General features: G+C 36.5%; 1 protein-coding gene across 2 annotated transcripts in view; it reads left to right on the forward strand.

The window, feature by feature from the left end:
* Nucleotides 1–27,991, forward strand: part of REDIC1 (regulator of DNA class I crossover intermediates 1) — a 101,447-nt gene that overhangs the window by 30,638 nt on the left and 42,818 nt on the right. The window contains exon 8 of one of the 2 annotated variants that reach the window (XM_077953861.1): nt 1,815–1,891. In XM_077953861.1, the coding sequence (XP_077809987.1) occupies nt 1,815–1,891 (77 nt within the window). Of the gene's footprint in view, nt 1–1,775; nt 1,892–27,991 lie in introns of both variants that reach the window. The other variant, XM_015151447.3, reaches the window with a different exon arrangement.

Below are 27,991 nucleotides of genomic sequence, written 5' to 3' on the forward strand. Positions count from 1 at the left end.
CAACACTATACAAATATGTAGAGATATGTAGTGCTAAAATGTTGTTCAATCATTGTGTGCTCTAAAGTTAAAAATGTAAAATATATAAATATTAAAATTCTAAAATACATCTGTCATAAAGCATACCAGGAAATAATCTACTAAAAATGAAATTTAATTAAATGGTAATTAGGAAAATGCTTATGTAAACACTATGTCTTGTTAATAGGAATACTTAGTTTTGAATTTATCTTATTTTTAGCATGCAGTGGTTTTATGACATTTATATATTTATAAATCAATTTATAATTAATTTATAGTTCTAAATTTTAGAAATTATATTATAGTTATAGCTATGTATTATAGCATATCAGTTATATATATGCCATATGATAGTTATATATAATTCCATTTTGTTAAAGTTTTTATTAAAGACTTCCCAGATAAGGGAAAATGAAGTATTACATTTCTGTGACCCATGCTAGCCTTATTATAAAGGCCCAATACTTTTCGAATGATGCAATGAAAGACATTCTATTACCCATTCAGTTTGTATTTCGTAAGACAAAAACCTGCATTCTAGATCAGCTTATAACTCATCCTTGCTCTATTAAATAGTTTAAAGATAAAGGATAAAACATCTGTGCAATCTCTACTTAACTTTCTTGCCTATACATATTATACACTGCAGGTTAATGATGAGCTCAGAGAGGTAAATAATGTTATACTTAACATGGTAAAAGACTGGAAAGAGAAAATGTCCCTTTTCAATCATAGTGTCACATCATGAAATACTAGGGAAGTACTTAATAGTGTACTTTGAGGAATTTCGAAAAAAGTGAAAATAATTACAATGAAATTATAAAATACAAAAGAAAATGGGTTGAAAAACAAGTTAGAAGAAAAAGTGGCTTGGGGTTTCCTGATCCTTAGTTAAGTAGTATTTGTTGAATATGAAATACTATATTCTCTTCTCTTTTGATTTCTTTCTTATTTTAAGGGATAATGTTTTGCACCTCTGTCACTGTCTCTCAGATGTATTAGTTAGCTGAGACATTAGTGTAAGCTCTCTCTGACTTTAGTACATTTTTTTCCCCCCAAAGACTTTCAGTGTCTTTTTTTGACTCTCTCTCTTTTTTTTTTTTTTTTTCTGACAATTCTGTCATTGGTTGTGTTTGGACTTCTCATTTATGTTTCATGAGTTATAAATCAAATGTATGACAGATAAAAATCATTGTTGAACAGATTAGTGTTGGGCCAGTATAGTAAGTTACATTTATAGAGTACTTTCCACATTAACAAATTGATTATATTCTTTTCACAATAGTCTTCACACACTATCCCCCTTTTGAACTGAATAATGTTGATATTCAGAAAAATTAAAGTAGCAATCTAAAGTTACTCAATAAATGGAAGAACTGAGATAATTATAGCTCTTGTCTTGGGACACATTATTATTTTCTGTCAGAGAAATTTAACTTACAGTTATTCAAGATCCTCGTGTTCTGGGTGTTTTTTTTTCTTTTATTTTTATTTTTCAATTTGGAGAAAATGGTTAGCTTACCGTAGTATCAACTCTGTTATTTTAACAATGACTCAAATACTGGTATTGACTTTTTTTGTTAGGAAAGTATTTATTTTGTTTTCAATAAGTAGTAAAATTACTTTCTTTTGGACTATTTTTACAATTTTAAAATATAAATGCAGTTCATTTACATGACATTTTATGGTAAATAATTTAAATTTTATATATGTACATTTACTATTTTGGCAGTTTCTTCAATTTTTTTTTTCAGCTCAGTAATGTTAACTGTTCTGATTCCTTGCTTTCCAAGTTAAATAAAAGTCAAGATGTTCTCAGTCCATCACATAAAACTACACAATTTGGGACATTATTTGAAAGATTAAACAGGTAAGCAAAGATGCTGAAGGAAATAAAGAAGCTGTAGCATTCTGTACTTTCACTTAGCAATTTGATTTTAATGGACACAAATATTTTTAGTTAAAAATATAAACAGTCCTAAGTAATACTTCTAGAAAAAAAATCACAAAGTAAAATGTATTATTAAATTAAAATAGTGTAAGTATTTTATAACATGAACATCTACCTTTAATTTGTTTAAGTTTATTTTCTATTTTTTGAGAAGTCTCACTCTTTCACCCAGGCTGGAGTGCAGTGGCACAATTATCTCAGCTCACTGCAACCTACGCCTCCTAAGTTCAAGTGATTCTTGTGCCTTAGCACCATAGTAGCTGGGATTACAGGTGTGTGTCACCACAGCCAGTTGGCTAATTTTTGAATTTTTAGTAGAGATGGGGTTTCACCATGTTGTCCAGGCTGGTCTCAATCTTCTGGCCTCAAGTGATCTGCCCACTTAGCCTCCCAGAGTCATTTATTTAGTTTTAAAATTATTTTGGACAAAGGTATTTTGCACATTTTGTAATCTCCATGAATTACTGTTTTCTTTTTCTGCAAAAATCGTGATTTCTTTTTCACATTTGTGGTAGTTGAATAGAATCCCACTTTTATTGTCTAGATGTCTGTAGATACAGTACAGTAGTGCCACCTTATCCACAGGAGATACGTTCCAAAACGCCCAGTGCAATCCCGAAATTGCAGACAGTGCCAAATCCTATATATGCTATGTTTTTTTGTATGCATACATACCTACGGTAAAGTTTAATTTATGTTAGGGACAGTAATAGATTAACAACAATAACTAATAATAGAACAATTATAATGATATACTGTTAAAAGTTATAAGAGTGTGGTCTCTTGGTCTCAAAGTATCTTACTATATAAACTGTACTTACCTATTTTTGGACTATAATTGACTGTGGGTTGTAGACCACAGAAAGCAGAAACTGCAGAAAGTGAAACTGTGGGTCATAGGGAATTCTGTGAACCCTAGTTTGTTGTTTTAAAATCTATTAAGCTTGTAAAACCAGTTTGACCCACTCCTGGTGATGTGATGAGAAACCTTGAATCTGTCATACTATCCTAGTTTCCTTATTTTAGTAAATGGCACCACTATTCACTCAGTTGCCAAAGCCAAAATAAAAGTTGTCCTTGATTCCTTCCTTTCCTTCAACTCTCAATATCCATTTCACCAAAAAGGTGTTGTCAATTCTGTATTTTAATAAACTTTAAAATTATCTACTTACATTTCTGTTTCTGTGGGTTCCATCCCAGTCTATGACATCATTCTTTCTTGCCTGGAGAGTTGTAATGCCACATAATAGTTCTTTTTTGTTCTGAGATACATTTTTTAAAAACAGTTTTATGAATGTACAATTGACATAAACTAAACTTATTTAACTATGATAATGAATATATGCACTTTAATAAATTTTGACAATGTCAAAGATAATGACACATGAACACATTTATTATGCCTGGTAGTTTATTTGGGTACCTTGGTAATCCCTTCTCTCTATTGCTTCACGTCCTTTACACCTATCCCGAAGCAACCACTGATCTGCTTTGTGTTGCTGTCTCAGCGTAATTATTTTGAAATTCATCTATGTTGGTTGTTGCCCATATCTATAGTTCATTCCTTTTTATTGCAGAGTAGTATTTCATTGTATGGACATAGCACAACGTATTCATTTACCCGTTCATGGGCATTTGGTGTTTCTCCCCAGTTTTTGGCTATTCCAAATATACCTGCTGTGACAGTTCATGTATAAGTCTTCATTTCTCCTGGGTGCAAGTGGAATGACTGGATCATGTGTTAGCTGCATGTTTAAGTTTTACAAAAACTACCGAACTATTTTCCAGTGGTATTTGTATCATTTTATGTTCCCATCAACAATGTGTGAACATTGCAACACATCCTTGCCAACACTTGGTACAGTCAGTCTTTTAAAATTTAACCCATTCTAGTCAGTGTGTAGTAGTATCTCATGTTTTTAGTTTGCATTTCCCTAATGGCTAATGATTTTGGCATCTTTTCATGTGCGTGTTAGCCATTTGTGACTCTTTGGTGAAATGTTTACCCTTTTCATTTTATTACTGGTACCTTTTTGAAGTGCAAAAGGCTTAATTTGATGAAGTCCGACTTACTAATTTTTTCATTTATTAATTGTGCTTATGGTGTCAAAACCAACAAATCTTTGCCTAACCCAAGGTCATGAAGATTTTCTTCTGTTTTATACTTTTAGATCTTATATGTAGGTCTGTGTTTCATTTTGAGTTAGTTTTTATGTGTTGGGTGTGGTAAGGGTCTGAATCCATTATTTACATTTGTGGAAAAGAATATTCTTTCCTTGCTTAATTGCTTTGGCACCTTTGTCAGAAATCAATTGACTGTAAATACAAGGATTTTTTTTTTTCTGGAATCTCAATTCTGTTCTGTTGATTATGTTAGTAACAAACTGTCTTGGTTACTGTAGCTTTATTGCTAGTTTTGAAATCAAAGAAGTGTATTAGTCCAACATTTTTTTTTCAAAAATGTTTTGGCTCTTCTTAATCCTTTGCATTTCCATATAAATTTTAGGATCTGCTGGTCAGTTTCTGCAACAAAACCAAAAACCAGAAACCAAATCTATTTGGATTTTAAGAGATTATGTTGAATTTATAGATTAATTTTGATAGAATTGCTATCTATCTATAGCATAGTGAGTTTGCCAGTCCACAAGCATAAAATGTTTTTCCTCTTTCATCTTTTTTAATTTCTTCAATAATGTATTATGGTTTTCAGGATATAAGTCTTGTTTCTTTCTTCCTAGTATTTTATTCTTTTTATGCTATTGTAAGTGGAATTACTTTCCCAATTTCATTTTGGATTATTCATTGGTAGTGTATATAAATACAATTGATTTTTGTATATGACTCTCATATCTTTTGACCTTGACAAATTCATTATTAGTTCTAGTAATAGTTGAGTAGGGTTTTTTTTAAAATCATGGTGGAATATATTGTCCCTAAGTAAAGATATTTTTACCTCTCTCTTTTCAATCTGGATGCCTTCTTCTTCCTTTTTTTTTTTTTTCGTTTTGAACGTGATCTTAGCCAAAAGGCCAGGGAGCAATTTTGACTTCCCTTTCTTGCTTAACTTCTCTAACTAGAACCTCTAGTACAATGCTGAATAGCAGTGGCAAGAGGAGATGTGCTTCTTATTCTCAGTTTTAGGGAAAAAGCATTCAGTCTTTCACCAGTAAGTATGATGTTAGCTCTAGGTGTTTTTGTAAGCGTCCTTTATCAGGTTGTGAAAATTCTCTTCTGTTTCTAGAGCATTGAGTTTTTATCATGAATTTTGTCAAGCGCTCCTTCCATGTCTCTTGAAATTATGATGTTGTTTTTTTTCCTTTAACCTCTTAATATATAATAATTTATTTTTAGGTGTCAAACCACCTTGTATTGATGGGGTAAAAACTGCTTGGTGTATAATGTTCTCCATATGTTGTTGTATTTGGTTTGCTAATATTTTATTAATGGTTTTTGTGTCTATATTTATGAAGAATATTTGTCTGAATTTTTTATTTCTTTGTGATTGTTTGACTTTGGTATCAGGGTAATACTGGCCTCATAGAATAAGTTGAAAGTGTTTCCTCCTGTTTTATGTAAGAATTTGTAGAGGATTGGTATTATTTATTTTCTAAGTTTTTCTTAGAATTCACCAGTGAAGCCATCTGCACGTGGACTTTTTTTAGTGAGAACATTTAATTACTAGTTCATTTTCTTTACTTGTTATGGTCTGTTCAGATTTTCTAGTTTGTTCTTGTGTCAGTTGTGGTAATTTGTGTTTTTCTAGGAATTTGTCCATTTCATCTGAGTTGCATGATTTGTTAGCATGAAGTTATTTATAGTATACCCTTGAAATCCTTTTAGTTTCTGTAAGGTTGGTGATTATATCACTTCTTTAATTCTAGATATGCACCCTCTCTCTTTTTTTCATGTTTAGTGTAGCTGGTGGAGGGAAGGGACAGCTCCAGGCTAAAACTCTATGGACACTTACTATTTCTACTAAGGCTCAGTAGTTTTCTTGAAGTACTGCTTCTCAGTACTTTGTGTGCCTTTGGTTACTTCACACATTCTGAAATGGTTGTTTTTGCACATTTTGTCTGGTTTTAACATTGCATTTTGTGGGAGAGTATTTGCCAAATTGCTCACTCTGTCATCCCGGAAGGTCCTGCGCCACATCAGGCTTTTTTTTTTTTTTTTTTTCTTTTTCTAAGTTAAACTAACCTTATATTCCTGGGATAAATCTCACCTTTCGCAATATGTTACTCTTGTTATGTATTCTTGGTTTTGATTTGGTCACATTTTGTTAGGAAATTCATCAGTCTTCATGAGGAATATTATTTTGTAGGTTTCTTTTCTTATAATATCTTAGTCTGTTTTTGATCAGCATAATGCCAGTGTCATAGAATGAGCTGGGAAGTATTCCATCGTGTTTACTTTTCTGGAAGAATTTGTATAGAAAGCATACACAGTTATGTGCTGCATAACAATGTTCCAGTCAACAATGAACAGCATGTATGGTCCCATAAGATTATAATGGAGCTGAAAAATTCCTACCATTTAGTGACATCGTAGCTGTTGTAATGTAGTAGCACAACTCATTACTCATGTGTTTGTGGTGATGCTGGTATTAACAAACCTGCCAGTCATATAAAAGCAGAGCATATACAATTATGTATAATATATAATAATTGATAATGGTAATAAATGACTTGTTAATGGTTTATGTATTTATTGTACTATTGTTATTTTAGAGTGTGCTCTTTCTACTTATTAAAAAAAAAAAAGTTAATTGTAAAACAGGCTCAGGCAGGTCCTTCAGGAGATATTCCAGAAGAAGGCATTGTTATCATAAGAAATGACAGTTCCCTGCGAATCAGTGCCCCTGAAGACCTTCCAGTGGGACAAGATGGGGAAGTGAAAGACAGTGATATTGATGATCCTGACCCTGTATGGACCTAGGCTAATGTATGTTTATGTCCTAGTTTTTAACAAAAAAGGTTAAAAGTAAGGAAAACATTTTTTAAATAGAAAAAAGCTTATAGAATAAGGCTGTAAAAGAAAAAATTTTTTACAGCTGTACAATGTGTTTGTTTTAAGCTAAGTTGTTACAAGAGTCAAAAAAATTTAAAACATAAAGCTACAGTAAGATAAGATTAATTTATTATTGATGAAAGAAATTTTAAAAAATAAATTTAGTGAAGCGTAAGTGTAGAGTGTTTATAAAGTCTACAGTAGTGTATAGTAATGTTCTAGGCCTTCACATTCACTTACCACTCACTCACTGACTTACCCAAAACAACTTTCATCCTGCAAGCTCCATTCATGGTAAGTGTCCTTTGCAGATGTGCCTTTAAAAAATTTTTTATGCTGTATTTTTTTACTATACCTTTTCTATGTTTAGATACACAAATATCGTGTTACACTTGCCTACAATATTGTGCTGTAGGCAATTATAGTTTGTAGCCTAGGAACATTAGGCCATACTGTATAGCCTCGGTGTGTAATGGGCTATCCCATCTAGGTTTGTGTAAGTACATTCTATGATGTTGCCACAATGACAAAATTGCCTAACGACACATTTATCAAAATGTATCCTTGTTGTAAAGTGATACATGATTGTAATTTCTAACTTAAATTGTAAAGTTAATCAGTGAAACCATGTGAGTACTGGTGTTCTTTTTTGTAGGAAGGATTTTTATTACAGTTTTAAGTTTTTACTAAACTCAGGGCTCGTCAATCAGATTATTTGTTATTGAGTGAGCTTTGGTAGTTTGTGTTATACAAAGAATGTATTTATTTTGTCTACCTTGTAGAATTTATTGACATAAGGTTGTTCATAACATTCTCTTATTATTTGTTTGAAATCTTTGCCATCTGTAGCACTGTCTTCTCTCTCATTAATGAGATTATTTTTCCCTAGTTATTCTCTATTTTTTTCTGACTATTCTGATTACAGCAATATCAGAATAGTCAGAAAATTATGTTCTCACAGAACATTTTTATGTTCTCACAGAATTATCTTTTAGTTTCACAATTCTTTTATTTTTCTATTTTTAAAAATTGAATTGAATTTTGCTTTTCTATTTATTTCCTTTTGTCTGCTTATTTTGCATTTAATTTTCTCTGCATTTTCTAGTTTTTTTAAGTTAAGAGGTAAGGTCATTGATTTGAAACCATTCTTCTTTACTAATATACATATTTTAGGGCTATACATTTTCTACTAACTGCTGTTTCTGCTGTATCTTACAAATTTTGAAATACTATGTTTTCATTTTTATTCAGATCAAAATAGTTTTTTTTTTTTTTTTTTTTTTTTTTTTTTTTTTTTTTGAGACGATGTCTCGCTCTGTTGCTGAGACTGGAGTACAGTAGTGTGATGTTGGCTCGCTGCAACCTCTGCCCCCTAGGTTCAGGTGATTCTCCTGCCTCAACCTCTTAAGTAGCTGGGATTACAGGCATCTGCCACCACACCTGGCTAATTTAAAAAAATATTTTTAGTAGAGTTGGGATTTAGTAGAGATTGGTCTCGAACTCCTGACCTCAAGTGATCCACCTGCCTCAGCCTCCCAAAGTGCTGGGATTATAGGCTTGAGACACCATGCCCAGCCTAGATCAAAATACATTCTAATCTTTCTTTGGATTTCTTTTTCAATCTGTAAGTTATTTAGAGATTTGGTGTTTGGTTCCCAGAAACTAAGACTTTCCCAGTATCTTTTTGAATTAATTCCTTTGTGGACAAGGAACATACTTTGTATGATTTGATCATTACAAATTTATTGAGACTGGCACTGTGGCTAAGAATATGGTTTACATTTAATATGATAATGTATATGTTTGGGTTTAAGTCTGTCCTCTTGCTATTTGTATTTTATCTGTCACTTTGGTTCTTTTTCTACTTTTATTTGATTTAAATATTTTTATGACTTCTTTTGATCTCTTTTTTTGTTTATTAGCTATAATTCTGTTTTATTATTGATTGCTTTAGACTTTATAGGATATATGTTAATGTATCACAGATTATCTTCAAGTTATAGCATGAAGTATAGTATAAGAATCTTAAAGTAGTATACTTTTTATTTCTTCTCTCCTTTGGCCTTCGTGTTATATTCACACATTTATTTATATGTATGTTATAAACCCCATAATGCATTGTTGTTTTGTTTTAAAGAAAGCTAAATAAGAAAATATGTTTCTTATATTTAAGCACAGTTATTATTTTTAGTGGTCTGCATTATTTTGTGTAGATCTAGATTTCCATCTGGTGTCATTTTCTGTTTGAAAGACTTAACATTTCTTATATCATAGATCTGCTGGTGATTAATGCTCTAATCTTTGTATATTTGCAAATCTTTATTTTGCTTCTGTTTTTGAAAGATGTCTTTTGACTTGGTGTAGTTTCCAACTGAAAGTTTGCTGTCATTATCTTAATATCTGTGCATATAATATAGTTTTTATCTTTTTTATGATTTTTCTATCATGATTTTTTAAACATTGATTTCTATTCTTTAAGATATTAATTTTCTTTCTAGTTCTTGTGTTTGGGTTTTGTTGATCTTGGATTTGCGTACTTATTATTTTTATCAAATTTGAAATTTTTATAGCCATTATTTCTTCAAATATTGTTTCTGACTCCTTTCCTTTTCCTTGGGGGACTCAGATTGGTAATTAGTCTACTTGAAATCTCAGTTTACTGTTTTTTCCAGTGCTGTTTTTCCAGTCTTTTTTCTCTCATTGCTTTATTTTATGTAGATTATATTACTATATCTTCAAAATCCCTAATTGTATCTTCCATGTGGTCTTATCTGCTGGTAATCCTATCCAGTGTAATTTTCACCTCTAGAACTTTGATTTAGCTTTTCTTTTTTATCTTCCATGTATCTATTAAGCATGTTCAGTATTTCCTGTCTTCTTGAATACAGGAAATATAACTTTTAATGTCCTTGTTTATGAATTCCATTATTTTTGTCATTTCTTGATCTGTTTTTAAATAATTGATTTTGCTTCTCATTATAGATTTTCTCTTTTTTGCATTTCTCGTAATTTTGTTGGATTCTATACATTGTGAATTTTTATCTTTATAACTGCTGGATATTTTTATTTTCCTGCACATCATCCTGTAAATCGTTCAGGTACTTGGAAACACTATGATCTCATTGAGGCTTGCTTTTAAATTTTGTTAAGCAGAACAGTAAGCATTCAGTTTATAGCTAATTTTGCTCAACTGCTGAGGCAATACCCTTCTGAATACTTTCTTGATTCCCCTTGAATTATGAAATTTTCCACTCTAGAGGGTGGAAACAAAATTTTCCAGCCCTAGTGAGCTCCTGAGATAGTTCTGTTTTTCTCACCTTGGGTGGTTCTTTTCACAGCCTTTGGCAGTTACTTCACATGCATGTGCCGGTTAGTATTTAATTGAACACTTGAGAAGAACACTCTGTGGCTCTCTGGAGGTCTTACTCTCTGAAACACTCTCCTTTATGGTACTCTAACTTTTAAACTCTATCCTCTGCAATCTCCCTGGATCCCCAGCTGTTTCCTCAACAAAGGGAGTCAGTTGGGCTCTGATTGGGTTCCCTTTCCGTGTTCTGTGGCTTGAATATTGTCTCCAGACAATAACCTAGGAACAATCACAGAGTTCTCCTCATTTGTTTTCTGTCTCTCAGGGATCATTATCTTGCTCACCTGGTCTCCCCTGACTGAAAACTGTTGTCTCATATTTTGTTCTGTTTTAAAAAAAAATTTTTTATTGATACATATTATTTAATATTGTACATATTAATGGGATACATGTGATATGTTGTTGCATGCATGGAATGTGTAATAATCAAGTCAGGGTATTTAGGATATCCATCACCACAACCATTGATCATTTCTATGTGTTGAGAACATTTTAAGTCCTCATCTTTAGCTATTTTGAAATGTACAACACATTTTTGTTAACTATAGCACCGTACTCTACTATCAAACATTAGAACTTATTCATTCTATTTATTATATATTTGTACCCATTAGATCTCCCTTCACACCCCCTCCCTTCCCCCCTGCACACATATCTACATCCTCCTCAGCTTCTGGTAACTATCATTCTACTCTACCCTCTGGAGATCAACTTTTTTAGCTCCCACATGTAAGTGAGTACACGAGCTATTTGTCTTTCTGTATCTGGCTTATTTCACTTCCTGTTCCATCCATGTTGCTGCAAATGACACGATTTTATTTTTTAATGGTTAGATAATACTCTCTTTTGTAAATTTAACATTTTTTGTTATCCGTTCATCTATCGAAGTATGCTTAGGTTGATTCCATATCTTTGCTATTGTGAATAGTGCTGTGATAAACATGGGGGTGCATATATTGTTTTGATTGACTGTTTTCATTTTTTTTGGATAAATAGCCAGTAGTGAGGTTGCTGGATCATACCGCCATTCTACTTTTAGTTTTTTGAGATGTCTCCACATTCTTTTCCATAATGACAATATTAATTTACAGTCTCACCAACAGTGTATGAGAGTTCTCTTTTCTCCATGTCCTTACCAACATTTGTTATTTTTTTGTTTTTTGATAATAGCCATTCTAACTGAAATAAGATGATACCTTATTGTGATTTTGATTTGCATTTCCCTAATTACTAGTGATGTTCAGCATTTTTTTAAATATACGTTTTGGTCATTTGTATGTCTTCTTTTGAGAAGTGTCTATATCCTTTGCCCACTTTTTAATGGGATTGTTTTTTTCCTGTTTCATTTGAGTTTCTTGTATATGCTGGATACTAGTCCTTTGTCAGATTAATAATTTGCAAATATTTTCTTTCATTCAACAGGTTGTCTCTTCACGCTGATGATTGTTTCCTTTACTGTGAAGAAGCTTTTTAGTTTAATATAGTCCCACTTATCTATTTTTTTCTTCTTGTCTCCGCTTTTGAAGTCTAAGTCATAAAATCTTTGCCTAGACCATTGTCCTGGAGTGTTTCTTCTGTATTTTCTTCTAATAGTTTTATTGTTTCAAGCTATACATTTAAGTCTTTAATATTTTGAGTTGATTTTTTTTTTTGTTTTTCTTTGTTTTTTTTTTTTTGAGACGGAGTCTGGCTCCGTCGCCCAGGCTGGAGTGCAGTGGCTGGATCTCAGCTCACTGCAAGCTCCGCCTCCCGGGTTTGCGCCATTCTCCTGCCTCAGCCTCCCGAGTAGCTGGGACTACAGGCGCCCGCCACCTCGCCCGGCTATTTTTTTGTATTTTTTAGTAGAAACGGGGTTTCACTGTGTTAGCCAGGATGGTCTCGATTTCCTGACCTCGTGATCCGCCCGTCTCGGCCTCCCAAAGTGCTGGGATTACAGGCTTGAGCCACCGCGCCCGGCCTTGAGTTGATTTTTGTATATGGTGAGAAGTAGTGGTCTAGTTTAATTCTTCCACATATGGATTTCTAGTGTACCCAGCACCATTTATTGAAGGTGTCCTTTTCCCAAGATATATTTGTGACACCTTTGTCAACAATCAGTTGGCTGTAAATATATGGGTTTACTTCTGGGTTCTCATTCTGTTCCATTGGTCCATGTCCCTGTTGTTGTATCAATATCATGCTGTTTGGTTATTATAGCCTTGTAATATATTTTGAAGTTGGGTAGTGTGATACCTCCAGCTTTGTTCTTTTTGCTCAGGATTGCTTTGGCTACTTGGGCTCTTTATTGGTTCCATACAAATTTTAGGCTTGTTTTTCTATATCTGTGAAAAATTGATTGATAGGGATTACATTGACTCTGTAGATTGCTTTGGGTAGTATGATTATTTTAACAATACTCATTATTCTAATCCAGGAGCATTGGATGTCTTTCCATTTGTATCTTCTTCAATTTCTTTTATCAAAGATTTGTAGTTTCCCTTGTAGAGGCCTTTCACCTCCTTAGTTACATTTATTCCTAGGTATTTTATTTTCATATTTTGTAAGTATATAATGGTATTGCTTTCTTGATTTGTTTTTCAGATAGTTCATTATTGATGTATACAAAATCTACTGATGTTTGTTAACTTTCTGTCCTGCAACTTTACTGAACTTATCAAATCTAAGAGGTTTTTTTTTTTTTTTTTTTTTTTTTTTGTGGAGTCTAGGATTTTTTTTTTTTTTTTTTTTGAGACGGAGACTCGCTCTGTCGCCCGGGCTGGAGTGCATTGGCCGGATCTCAGCTCACTGCAAGCTCCGCCTCCCGGGTTTACGCTGCCTCAGCCTCCGGAGTAGCTGGGACTACAGGCGCCCGCCTAATTTTTTGTATTTTTTTAGTAGAGATGGGGTTTCACCGTGTTAGCCAGGATGGTCTTGATCTCCTGACCTCGTGATCCGCCCATCTCGGCCTCCCAAAGTGCTGGGATTACAGGCTTGAGCCACCGCGCCCGGCCGAGTCTAGGATTTTCTTTTTTTTTCTTTTTTTTTTTTTATTATTATTATGATTATACTTTAAGTTCTAGGGTACATGTGCATAACGTGCAGGTTTGTTACATATGTATACTTGTGCCATGTTGCTGTGCTGCACCCATCAACTCGTCAGCACCCAACAACTCGTCATTTACATCAGGTATAATTCCCAATGCAATCCCTCCCCCCTCCCCATGATAGGCCACGGAGTGTGATGTCCCCCTTCCCGAGTCCAAGTGATCTCATTGTTCAGTTCCCACCTATGAGTGAGAACATGCAGTGTTTGGTTTTCTGTTCTTGTGATAGTTTGCTAAGAATGATGGTTTCCAGCTGCATCCATGTCCCTACAAAGGACACAAACTCATCCTTTTTTATGGCTGCATAGTATTCCATGGTGTATATGTGCCACATTTTCTTAATCCAGTCTGTCACTGATGGACATTTGGGTTGATTCCAAGTCTTTGCTATTGTGAATAGTGCCGCAATGAACATACGTGTGCATGTGTCTTTATAGCAGCATGATTTATAAACCTTTGGGTATATCCCCAGTAATGGGATGGCTGGGTCATATGGTACATCTAGTTCTAGATCCTTGAGGAATCGCTATACTGTTTTCCATAATGGTTGGACTAGTTTACAATCCCACCACAGTGTAAAAGTGTTCCTATTTCTCCACATCCTCTGCAGCATCTGTTGTTTCCTGACTTTTTGATGATCGCCATTCTAACTGGTGTGAGATGGTATCTCATTGTGGTTTTGATTTGCATTTCTCTGATGGCCAGTGATGATGAGCATTTTTTCATGTGTCTGTTGGCTGTATGCATGTCTTCTTTTGAGAAATGTCTGTTCATATCCTTTGCCCACTTTTTGATGGGGTTGTTTGTTTTTTTCTTGTAAATTTGTTGGAGTTCTTTGTAGGTTCTGGATATTAGCCCTTTGTCAGATGAGTAGATTGCAAAAATTTTCTCCCATTCTGTAGGTTGCCTGTTCACTCTGATGGTAGTTTCTTTTGCTGTGCAGAAGCTTTTTAGTTTAATGAGATCCCATTTGTCAATTTTGGCTTTTGCTGCCATTGCTTTTGGTGTTTTAGACATGAAGTCTTTGCCCATGCCTATGTCCTGAATGGTACTACCTAGGTTTTCCTCTAGGGTTTTTATGGTATTAGGGCTAACATTTAAGTCTCTAATCCATCTTGAATTAATTCGTGTAAGGAGTAAGGAAAGGATCCAGTTTCAGCTTTCTACTTATGGCTAGCCAATTTTCCCAGCACCATTTATTAAATAGGGAATCCTTTCCCCATTTCTTGTTTTTCTCAGGTTTGTCAAAGATCAGATGGCTGTAGATGTGTAGTATTATTTCTGAGGACTCTGTTCTGTTCCATTGGTCTATATCTCTGTGTTGGTACCAGTACCATGCTGTTTTGGTTACTGTAGCCTTGTAGTATAGTTTGAAGTCAGGTAGCGTGATGCCTCCAGCTTTGTTCTTTTGACCTAGGATTGTCTTGGAGATGCGGGCTCTTTTTTGGTTCCATATGAACTTTAAAGCAGTTTTTTCCAATTCTGTGAAGAAACTCATTGGTAGCTTGATGGGGATGGCATTGAATCTATAAATTACCTTGGGCAGTATGGCCATTTTCACGATATTGATTCTTCCTATCCATGAGCATGGTATGTTCTTCCATTTGTTTGTGTCCTCTTTTATTTCACTGAGCAGTGGTTTGTAGTTCTCCTTGAAGAGGTCCCTTACATCCCTTGTAAGTTGGATTCCTAGGTATTTTATTCTCTTTGAAGCAATTGTGAATGGAAGTTCATTCATGATTTGGCTCTCTGTTTGTCTGTTACTGGTGTATAAGAATGCTTGTGATCTTTGCACATTAATTTTGTATCCTGAGACTTTGCTGAAGTTTCTAAATATAAGATCATGTAATCTGCAAAGAGGGACAATTTGACTTTCCCTTTTCCAGTCTGGATGCCTTTTGTTTCTTTCTCTTGCCTCATTGCTCTAGCTGGGACCTCTAATACTATGTTGAATAGGAGTGGTGAAAGAGCATCCTTGTCTTGTTCTAGTTCTTAGAAGAAAGGCTTTCAGGTTTTTCCCATTCAGTATGATAGCTGTGGGTTTGTCATGGATGACCTTTATTATATTCCGATATGTTCCTTCTATGCTTAGTTTGTTGAACGTTTTTATCATGAATGGGTGTTGAATTTTATTGCATGCTTTTCCTGAATTAATTGGTAGGATAATATAGTTTTTATCCTTCACTCTGTTGATGTTTTATATCACATTGATTGATTTGCATATGTTGAACCATGCTTATATCCCTACGATAATCCACTTGATTATCGTGTATTATCTTTAAGTACTTTTGGATTTGGTTTACTACTGTATTGTTGAGGATTTTTGTGCCTGTTCATCAGGAATATTGGCCTGTAATTTTCTTTTTGTTGTTGTGTCCTTGCCTGGTTTTGATATCAGAGTAATGCTGGCTTCATATAATGCGTTAGGAAGATTTCCTCCTCTTCAATATTTTGTCTAGATGATCGGTCTTATGTTGAGAGTGTGGCATTGAAGTCTCCAACTCTTATTGTATTGGTGTCTCTCTCTATTTAGATCTAATAATATTTGCTTTATGAATCTTGATGCTCTAGTGTTGGGTGCATATATATATTTAGAAATGTTATGTCCTCCTGCTGAATTGATCCTTTTATCATTGTATAATGACCTTTGTTTCTTTTAAGTGTTTTTGACTTAAAGCCTTCTCACTTTTGGTTTCCTTTTGTGTGGGATATCTTTTTCCATCCCTTTACTTTTAGTCTATATGTATGTTAACTCAACAGATGAATTGAGTTTCTTGTGGGTAGCATATAGTTGTTATATGGTTTCTTATTCATTCGGTGGATCAATATCTTTTAATGGGAAATTTTAATCAGTTTACATTCAAGGTTAGTGTCGATATGTGAGGACTTATTTCTGTCATTTTGTCAATTGTCTTCTGGTTGTGTTTCTTTTGTTCTCTTATTTCTCTCTTATTATTTATCTTAATGGTTTGATTTTCTGGTGTGGTAACATTTGAGTCCTTTTTCTTCATTATTTGTATCTTTGCTCTACTGGTTAGTTTTATCATGCATTTTCATGATGGTAGATATCATCCCTTCACTTTGAGGTGAAAGAATCACCAAGCAATTCTTGTAGGGCAGGTCTAGTGGTGATGAATTGCCTGCTTTCTTTTTCTTTCTTTCGTTTTTTTTTGGCTTGGAAATGTTTTTATTTCTGTTTCATTTTTGAAGCATAGCTTTTCTGGGTATTCCTGTCTCCCGGAATATATAATCCCTTTCTCTCCTGGCCTGTAAGATTTCTGTTAAAAATTCATTGTTAGTCTCTAATAGGAATTCACTTATATATGACCACTTCTCTCTTGTTTTTAGAATTATTCATCTTTGAGTTTTTGTTTATTTATTTATTTGAGATAGAGTCTTGCTCCATCACTCAGGCTGGAGTGTAATGGTGCAATCTCAGCTCACTGCAACCTCTGCCTCCTGGGTTCAATTGATTCTCGTGCCTCAGCCTCCTGAATAACTGGGACCACAGGCGCATGCCGCCACACCCAGCTAAATTTTGTATTTTGGATTTTCGCCATGTTGGCCATGCTGGTCTTGAACTCCTGACTGCAGGTGATCTGCCCACTTCGGCCTCCCAAAGTGCTGGGATTACAGGCATGAACCACTGCGCCCGACCTATCTTTGACTTTTGACAGTTTGACTATAATGTGGTGGGAGATGAGAACTTTTTGGGTTGTATTTCTTTTGGGATCTTTTAGTTATCTGGATATCTAAATTTCTTGCTAGTCTTGGGAAGTTTTCAGCTATTATTTTATCAAATAGGTTTTCTATACTATTAAACTTTTCTTCACCTTTTGGGACCCTCAACATCTGAATATTTTGTCACTTTATGGTGTCTCATATGTCACGTCTTTCTACATTTCTTCTTCTTCTTTGTTTTTTTTTAAAAGACCTATAAGTTCTGAAACTCTTCTGTTTGATCTAATCTATTAATGCTCTTGATTGTATTTTTCATTTCATTCATTGACTTTTTCAGTTCCAGGACTTCTTTTTTGTGATATCTCTCTGTGAATTTCTCATTTATATTCTAAATTGTTTTGCTGATTTCTTTGATTTTTTTATCTGTGTTCTTTGTTATCTCACTTAGCTTCTTTTATATCATGATTTTGAATTCTTTTTCAGGTATTTCATAAATTTCTTTTTTGTTAAAATCTGTTGTTGGAGAATTATTGTGTTCTTTTGAAGGTGCCATATTTCCTTGCTTTTTCACGTTTGTGTTCTTTTATTGATATATGTGTACCAGATGTAATAGTTTCTTCTTCTGATTTTTTGGATTGGCTTTCATAGGGGAAGACTTTTTCCTGTAGGTGTATCCATAAAGTTGGTTGGGTAGGACACTTGGATTTTGATTCTGGATACATGCAGTAATGTAGTCTTTGTATAATTTCTTCAACTGTACACACTGTCAGTGCTGATTTCCTCATTGACTTAGGCCACAAAATTGTTAGAGGAGGCTGTGGTGAGATTTTTCTGGGGATGGAGTACCAGGTGGGACAGTCTTTTGGCCCCAGTGGTGGCAATTGCATACTGAGTATGACTGTTCTTGGGTCTCTAAATAGCATGTTTATGTGCTGGCATTGACAGATCCAGGTGGGCCAATTCTTGGTCCTCCTGGCAGCTTACTCAGGTTCTGGTTGCGGTAGTGGCAGACCAGGTGGGTGGGTAAGTCTTTGGGCCCCTATACAGTATATGTGGTGTGGGTGATGATAGTCATGGTGGTGGGACGGACAACCCTCAGGTTTCTAGGTGGCATTTGTTGGCGATAGTGGTAGCTTTGACAGGTTGGGCTAGCCTCCTGGGTGGTGTGAGTGTGTGGGTGCTGGCAGGGTAGCAGCAGGCTGGGCAAGCCCGTTTTCAAGCCCTGGGAAGGAATGCACAGATGCCAGCTGTGGTTGATGGATGGGGCAATCTCCAGGCCTCTGCATGGGTAGATTGGGCACTGGTGGCAGGTTTTCTGGGTCTGTTGTTAGACTCAGGTAGTGTGCACATGTACCTGGGGCAACTGATGGAGTAAGATGATCCCCAGACCCCCAGGTGGTATGCTTGGGCACTGGGGCTAGTGCTAGGTGAGGCAGACCTCTTCTTAAGTCCTTACAATGGTGTACATGGGCACAGGCTATGGTGGGTGTGGCAGGACAAGCCCCAGGACTCTGGAAGGCATGCTAGGGTACTGGAGGTGGCAGGTGGTGTGGGGCTGTTATTAAGCCCCCTGGTGGTATATGTGTGTGCATCGGGGTGGCTGATGGTGCAAGACAATTCCTGGGGCCTCAAGCATCATGCTTGGACTTGGCGGATGCAGGGGTGTGTGGAAGGAATGGTGCCAGGCTGGGTGGGCCTGTCCTCAGGCCCCCTGATGGTGCATGGGTGTAGCCTGTAGTGAACAGGGCAGGCTAGTCCCCAGTGCTTGAGCAGTATGCCTGGGTAGCAGTGGCAGCAGAAGCAGTGGGTGGGGAAAGCCTGTCTTCAGGGGCCTGCAAGTGTGAGGTGGCTCTGCTGCTAGGGGGAGACAATTTCTACCTTTGGTAGCTGCCTGAGGCAGGCAGATTTAAGGCCCTGGGTAGAGCATGCTTTGACCCTTGGCAGTGGCAGTTGGCGGGGAGAACCTATCTTCAGCGCATGTACAAGTGTGTGGCTGCCCTGTAACTGGGGGAGCTATAAGTGATAGCAGTCCCAGGCTGGCAGGTTTCTGTCTCTGGGGAGCACATGTTGTGGCACCCTTTGTACCAGGGGTAGTCTTCCTGGTGTGCTATACCACCTTTTTCCTAGTGTGCAGGACACTGTGGGCTAGAGTACTAGGGGGCTGTGCTGGTCCACAGGGTCCAACTGGTGTCTTACTGCTGCACCCATCTAGGCAGACATGGGAAAATGTCACTGGGGCTCCAGGGATATGTAGATGCAAGGGTTTTTGAGCCCTGGGGCAGGATACCATCTGTTGGGGCCAGGGTATCAAATGATGCTCTGAAGCAGCTGCTTCGGATTTGACGTTTGTGTGGGACCTGGCATTAACTCCCTTACTACAGCAGTGCCATCTTTGGGGACCTTCCCATTCCATTCTCAGAGCCCATGGGGGTTGAGGGACTCTAATGTGACCAGGATTATAGGAGTCTGTGATAAGAATGTAGACTGCTGGGGATCTCTCATTTAACCTTTCCCCACACTGGGGAGCCTCTCCTGGCTCTGCTGTTGTAGGGAGGCTAAGCCATCTGCGTAGCCTCCCTCTCCTTCTGTGCCCCAGGTGTTTCCTGTCACTTCTATGAATTCCAGTGTGCTCTCTTTCATATTCTCTTTGATGTGTGACTATCTACTGACTACTTTGATTCTTTGTGGAAAAGTGTCCTATGCCTCGAGTCAGCCATCTTGAAACTATCCTCCAGTTTTTAAATTTTATTAGTTAGTAGGGTCAGTCTGGCCCCTGTTATTTCATTTTAGTCAGATGGAGATCCTGAAATTCATTCTTCAGGAGATTCATTGAGAAGTCAGACTGCTGTTTTCCAAGGCAAAATGTCAATTTTACTTTTGTGCTCAGGACATTTATTTCAATGATTTCTTATTGTTCTTTTCAAGAGCAAGGCTCTGCATAATCTGGGCCCTTTTGTACTTTATAGCTGTAGGTCATAAGTGTTCTTTCATTGATTCTATTCCAGCTTTACCCTCTTCTGTTTCTCAAACATGCTGCAAATTTTGCATTTCTACTTTTTATCCAGTATGCTTATTCCTGTTTTCATGTATCTAACCATTCTGTATCGTTAGTGTATTTATCACTTCCTTACTCTAGTGACTTTCCTCACCAAAGTGTCTGAAACACGACCTCCAACACAAGGCATCCCATCATGTGATCTGGTAGTACTTGTAATTAGCTTTTATATTTGTTTACTTCTTTGTTTCTTAACCACTGTATTTGTTAGTGGTTCATTTTCTTTTATTTGTTTATTATCATCCTTCACTAGACTATAACCTCTGTTGTCTCCCTACTACATAATAGACACATTAAATATTTGTTGAATACACATAAAAAGCTTATTTAGATAATGAATGTTTTTATTAAAATTTTAGTCCATAATTTTTAATGAATTTTATATTTATAGGAAAACATAAATTATTTAAAAAGTTGAACTGACTTGTCTTAATTCTTTTCAGTTTTTTAGGATAATTGCTTTCTGTCATCTCTAGAAGTAAGAATCCTTCCCAACTTTAGTTCCCAAATCAGAAGCCATCTGCCTAAGTTTTCTCAAGCAGAAGAATCTCTTCTTACCTCCATTTACTGTTTTAGCATTTGACTGTAGGATAATACCTGTCACTTTGTAATTTTTTTCTTCCTCTTTTATACTGTAACTTTCTTGTTGGCAATAACTACTCTACATTTCTCTATTGTCCACATCTCTTAGTGATTCCACTGAGTCAGATGCTTAAAATACCCTTTAAAAATCATGATTTTGGAAAATGGCAGATAGGAGACAGGGCTAGTATGCAGCTCCCACTTGGACAGAACAGCATGTGAAGACTCACATCATGAACTTTTACTCCAAAAAGTACTGCAGAAACATACCAGGAAAATCAAAAGAATTCAAAGACCCTTTGAAAGATGTGGCTTGCTCTGCAACTCCATGAGACAGCCAAAAAATTCAGTTCCCAAAGTGTGAGGGGGGGGATAGCTTGCTTCCAAACACATGTCTCTACTGGGGAACCAGAAAATCCAGATTACGGGAGAAGGATTTAACCTTGCCTAGAGATGAAATGGAAGTAGGGAGCTAAGCGAAATATAAAAGTAGAAGAAGCAGCTGGAAGAGCCCTGTAGGCACTCCTTGTCCCCAGTTTGAGCTCAGGGAAGCCATGCCTGGCCTTCTCTCACAGGGGTCTTTGGGGAAGATACCCAGTGGAATTGAGGAGGGGCCACAGGGTGAAAGAAGCTTCTAATTGAACTCTGTAATAATTTTGACTAAACATGAATTTTCATGAGCAGAATCTTGGCGGAGGGGTGCAAATGGGAAGTGCAGATATGAGTGCAGAAGCTGCAGCCAGCAGTGTGGGTAGACAGGGAGCGGCAAGACCTGGGAGCCCTGGTTGCTTTCTTAGTGGGGAGGCTTATAGCCTGGAGCATGATCTCAGCACTGTGTGCCCCCTGCCTGGATGTAAAATTGGCATTGTTGGTGGGCATGGTGAGAGTGAATCAGGCTTTACTTGCTGTGTGGGAGCTGGGAGAAGCCTATCACTAGAGGCTTTCTCTCAGTGATAAACTGTATGATGCAGCAGAGGTAGCCATTATCCTCTGTGGAACATAACTTCATTGGCCTGAGAACCACCCCCATCCCCCACAGTGGCTGAAGCAAGCACTGCCCAAGGAGGGTCTGAGCACACACCTTTCTAACTCTGCCTTTACCTGATTTTTTTTTCCCCTCACTCTGGTAGCCAAAGACAAAAGACATAAACTCTTGGGAACTCTATGGCCCCACCTATCGCTTGAGAAACCTGAAAATTTATCTTGGCCAATGTAGGGCAAACTTTTATACCCCTTCCACTACCACAGATGGTGCTCTCTTGAAAGTGCCACCTCTGGACTGGAGGCCAGCCAACTCATTCCATTACAGCAACTCAGAACAAGCCTGCTCCAAAGGAGGAGAAAATAACAGCTAATTCTACCATGTGCAACATCCTGGCTATCCAGAGGTCCTGAGTCTGTTCATGTGACAGCTTCACCACTAGCATAAGCAGCATTTGAGAAAACCAGTGCACTAAACAAAACCACAACCAAGGACTCTCACAGAGTCCATATCACTCCCCTGCCACCTCCACTGCAGCAGGTGCTGGTATCCATGGCCGGGAGACCTGAAGATGGATCACATCATCACATCACAGGACTCTTTGCAGACATTCCCCAGCACCACCCTGGAGTCTGATAGCCTCGCTGGGTGGCTAGACCCAATCACTGCAGTCTGGCTCACATGCAGCCCCACCCGTAGGGGAAGGGGGAGAGCACCACATCAAAGGCTCACCCTGTGGGACAAAAGAATCTGAACAGCAGCCCTTGTGTTCCAGATCTTTCCACTGAAACAGTGCCCCCAAATGACAAGGAACCAGAGAAGTAATTCTGGTACTATGACAAAACAAGTTTCTGTAACACCCCCAAAAGACCACACTAAGATCTCCAGCAGTGGATCCAAACCAAGAAGAAATCTCTGAATTGCCAGATAAAGAATTCAGAAGGTTGATTAATATGCTACTCAGGGAGGTACTAGAAAAGGGAGAACACCAACTTAAGGAAATTAAAAAAAAAAAAAAAAAGATATGGATGAAAAGGTCTCCAGAGAAATAGATGTCATAAAGAAAATACAATTACACTTCTGTAAGTGAAAGATGCATTTAGAGAAATACAAAATACACTGGAAAGTTTCAACAATAGAATCGAACAAGTAGAAAGAACTTGAGTTTGAAGACAAGGCTTTTGAATTAACCCAATCCAGTAAAGACAAAGAAAAACTAATTAATAAAAAATAAATGAACAAAGCCTTCAAGAAATTTGGGATTATGGTAAACAACCAAACATAAGAATAATCAGTGTTCCTGAGGAAGAAGAGAAATCTACAAGTTTGGAAAACTTATTTGAGGGAATAATCAAGGATAACTTCCCTAGTCTTACTAGAGATCTAGATATTCAAATACAAGAAGCTCAAAGAACACCCAGGAAATTCATCACAAAAAGATAATCACCTAGGCACATAGTCATCAAGTTATCTAAAGTCAAGGCAAAGGAAAGAATTTTAAGAACTGTGAGGCAAAAGCGTCAGGTAACCTACAAAGGAAAACCTGTAAGATTAACAAGAGATTTCTCAGCAGTAACCCTACAAGCCAGAAGGGATTGGGATCCTATCTTTAGCCTCCTTAAACAAAGTAATTAAAAGCCAATAATTTTATATCCATTGAAACTAAGCTTCATAATGTGAGATAAAGTATTTTTCAGACAAACATATGCTGAGAGAATTCACCACTACCAAGCCAGCACTACAAGAAATGCTAAAAGGAGTTCTAAATTTTGAAATAAAACCATAAAATATACCAAAATGGAACCTCCTTAAAGCATAAATTTCACAGGGCTTGTAAAACAATAACTGAAAAAAAACACCAAGATATCCAGGCAACAACTAAATGATGAATAGAAAAGTACTTCACATCTCAGTACTAACATTGAATATAAATGGCCTAAATGCTCCACCTAAGAGATACAGAATGTCAGAATGAGTAAAAATCCATCCACCAAGTATCTGTTGTCTTCAAGAGACTCATGTAACACATAAGAACTCACATAAACTTAAGGTGGAGAGGTGGAAAAAGATATTCCATGCAAACAGAAACCAAAAGTAAAGACAAAGAAGGACATTATATAATGATGAAAGGATTAGTACAACAGGAAAATGTCACAATCCTAAATATACATGCACCTAACATAGGAGCTCCCAAATTTATAAAACAATTACTACTAGACCTAAGAAATGAGATAGATGGCAAATAATAGTGGGGGATTTCAGTACTCCACTGACAACATTAGAGAGGTCATCAGGACAAAAAGTCAACAAAGAAACAATGGGCTTAAACTGTACCCTCGAACAAATACACTTAACAGATATTTACAGTATATTGTACCCAAAAACTGCAGAATATACACTCTTTTCATCAGTATATGGAACATTCTCCAAGATAGACCATATGATAGGCTGCAAAACAAGTCTCAGTAAATTTAAGAAAACAAATTATATCAAGTACTCTCTCAGATCACAGTGGGATAAAATTGGAAATCAACTCCAGAAGGAACCCTGAAAACTGTACGAATACATGGAAATTAAATAATCTGCTCCTAAATGATCTTTAGGTCAACAATGAAATCAAAACAGAAATCCAAACATTCTTTGAACTGAACAGTAGTAGTGACATAACCTATCAAAATCTCTGGAATATAGCAAAAGTGGTGCTAAGAGGAAAGTTATAGCATTAAATGCCTACATCAAAAAGTCTGGAAATGCACAATAGACAATCTAAGGTCACACCTCAAGGAACTAGAGAAACAAGAACAAACCAAGCCCAAACCCAGCAGAAGAAAAGAAATACAAAGATCAGAGCAGAACAAACAGAAAAAACAATACAAAAGATAAATGAAATGAAAAGCTGGTTCTTTAAAAAGATAAAATTGATAGACCATTAGCAAGATTAACGAAGAACAGAGAAGACCCAAATAAGCTCAATTAGAAACAAAATGGGAGATATTATAACTGATACTACAGAAATACAAACGATTATTCAAGGCTACTATGAACACCTTTACACATACAAATTAGAACACCTACAGGAGATTGATAAATTCCTAGAAATATACAACCCTCCAAGATCAAACCAGGAAGAAACAGAAACTCTGAACAGACCAATGGCAAGTAGTGAGATTGCAATGGTAATTTTAAAACTTACCAACAAAAGAAAAAGTCTGGGACCAGATGGATTCACAGCTGAATTTTATCAGCCATTCAAAGAAGAATTGGTACCAATCCTACTGAAACTATTCCAAAAGATAAAGAGAGAATCCCCCCTAAATCATTTTGTGAAGCTAGTATCACCCTAATACCAAAACCAGGAAAAGGCATAACAAAAAAAAAAAAAAAAAAAAAAAAAAAAAAAACTACAGACCGATATTCCTGATGAACATAGATGCAGAAATCCTCAAAAATACTAGCTAACTGAATCCAACAGCATATCCAAAAGATAATACATCATGATCAAGTGAGTTTCATACCAGGGATGCAGGGATGGTTTAACATACATAAGTCAATAAATATACACTACATAAACAGAATTAAAAACAAGAATTATATGATCATTTCAATAGATGCAGAAAAGCATTTTACAAAATCTAGCATTACTTTATGATTAAAACCCTCAGCGAAATCAGCATAAAAGGGTCATACCTTAAGATAATAAAAGCCATCTATGACAGACCCACAGCTAGCATTATACTGAATGGGGGAAAGTTGAAAGCATTTCCCCCCAGAACTGGAACAAGACAAGGTGCCCATTTTCACCACTTCTATTCTCATGGTACTGGAAGTCCTAGCCAGAACAATGAGACAAGAGTTCACCACTTTTGTTTGACATAGTACTGGAAGTCCTAGCCAGAGCAATCAGACAAGAGAAGGAAATTAAGGGCATCCAAATAGATAAAGAGGGACTCAAACTGTTGCTGTTCACCAATGACATAATAGTATACCTAGAAAACCCTAAAGACTCATCCAAAAAGCTCCTAGATATGATAAATGAACTCAGTAAAGTTTCAGGGTACAAAATCAATGTACGCAATGCAGTAGCACTATACATCAGCATTGACTAAGCTGAGAATCAAATCAAGAACTCAACCCCTTTTACAACAGCTGCAAAAAATAAAATACTTAGAAATATACCTAACCAAGGAGGTGAAAGATCTCTACAAGAAAAACTAGAAACACTTCTTAAAGAAATCATAGATGACACAAACAAATGGAACCACATCCCATGCTCATGGATGTGTAGAATCAATATTGTAAAAATGACCATACTACCAAAAGCAATCTATCAATTCAGTGCAATTCCCATCAAAATACCACCATCATTCTTTGCAGAACTAGGAAAAAATCCTAAAATTCATATGGACCCCCAAAAACCCCACAGAGCCAAAGCAAGACTAAGCAAAAAGAACAAATCTGGAGGCATCACATTACCTGACTTCAGACTATACTACAGGACTATAATTACCAAAACAGCATGGCAGTGGTATAAAAATAGGTATGTGGACAGATGGAACAGAATAGAGAACCCAGAAATAAAGCCAAATACTTAAAGTCAGCTGATCTTCGACAAAGCAAACCAAAACATAAAGTGGGGAAAGAACACCCTATTCAACAAATGGTGCTGGGATAGTTGGCAAGCCCCATGTAGTATGAAACTGGATCCTCATCTCACCTTATATAAAAATCAAGTCAAGATTGATCAAAAACTTTAAGACATGAAGCCATAAAAATTCTAGAAGATAGCATTGGAAAAACTCTTCTAGACATTGGCTTAGGCGAAGAGTTCATGACCAAGAACCAAAAGCAAATACAACAAAAACAAAAATAAACAAATGGGACCTAATTAAAACAAAAATCTGCACAGCAAAAGAAATAATCAGCAAAGTAAACAGACAACCCAGAAAGTGGGAGAAAATCTTCCCAAGCTATGCATCTGACAAAGGACTAATATCCAAAATCTACAAGGAACTCAAACAAATCAGCAAGAACAAAAGAAGTAATATCATCAAAAATGGGCTAAGTACATGAATAGACAATTTGCAAACGAAGATATACAAATGGTCAACAGACATATGAAAAAATGCTCAACATCACTAAAGATGGAGGAAATGCAAATCAAAACCACAGTGCAATAACCATCTTACTCCTACAAGAATGGTCATAATTTAAAAATGAAAAAATAATAGAGTTTGGCATGGATGTGGTGAAAAGGGAATACTTTTACACTGCTGGTGGATATGTAAACTAGTACAACCACTAAGGAAAACAGTATGGAGACTCCTTAAAGAACTAAAAGTGGAACTACCATTTGATCCAGCAATCCCACTACTGGGTATTTACCCAGAGGAAAATCAGTCATATGAAAAAGACATTTACATGTGCATGTTTATGGCAGCACAATTCACAACTGCAAAAATATGGAACCAGCCTAAATGCCTATCAACCAATGAGTGGGTGAAGAAAATACACACACACACACATATACACACACACAATGGAATACTACTCAGCCGTAAAAAGGAATGAAATTATGGCATTCACAGCAACCTGGATGGAGTTGGAAACCATTATTCTAACTGAAGTAACTCAGGAATGGAAAACCAAACATTGTTATGTTCTCACTTATAAGTGGAAGCTAAGCTTTGAGGACACAAAGGCATAAGATTGATATAATGGGCCTGGCTTGGTGGCCCACACCTATAATCACAGCACTTTGGGAGGCCGAAGCTGGGGGATCACCTGAGGTCAGGAGTTTGAGATCAGCCTGGCCAACATGGTGAAACCCTGTCTCTACTAAAAATATAAAAATCAGCCAGGCTGATTTTTGATTAAAAAATGTAATGATACAAAAATCATTACAGTTGTGTGGTGGCACACACCTGTAATCCCAGCTAGTCAGGAGGCTGAGGCAGGAGAATTGCTTGAACTCAGGAAGAAAAGGTTGCAGTGGGCCAAGATTGCACTACTGCACACCAGCCTGGATGAAAAGAGCAAAACTCCGTCTCACACACACACACACACACACAAAAGATTGATATAATGGATTCTGGGGACTCCGGTAGAGGGTAGGGGAGGGGTGAGGGATAAAAGACTACACATTGGGTACAGTGTACACTGCTCGCGTAATGAGTGCACCAAAATCTCAGAAATCACCACTAAAGAACTTATTCATGTAACCAAACACCATCTGTTTCCCAAAAACTATTCAAAGAATAATAAT

Source organism: Macaca mulatta, chromosome 11, assembly GCF_049350105.2.
Source record: "Macaca mulatta isolate MMU2019108-1 chromosome 11, T2T-MMU8v2.0, whole genome shotgun sequence".
Lineage (NCBI taxonomy): Eukaryota > Metazoa > Chordata > Mammalia > Primates > Cercopithecidae > Macaca > Macaca mulatta.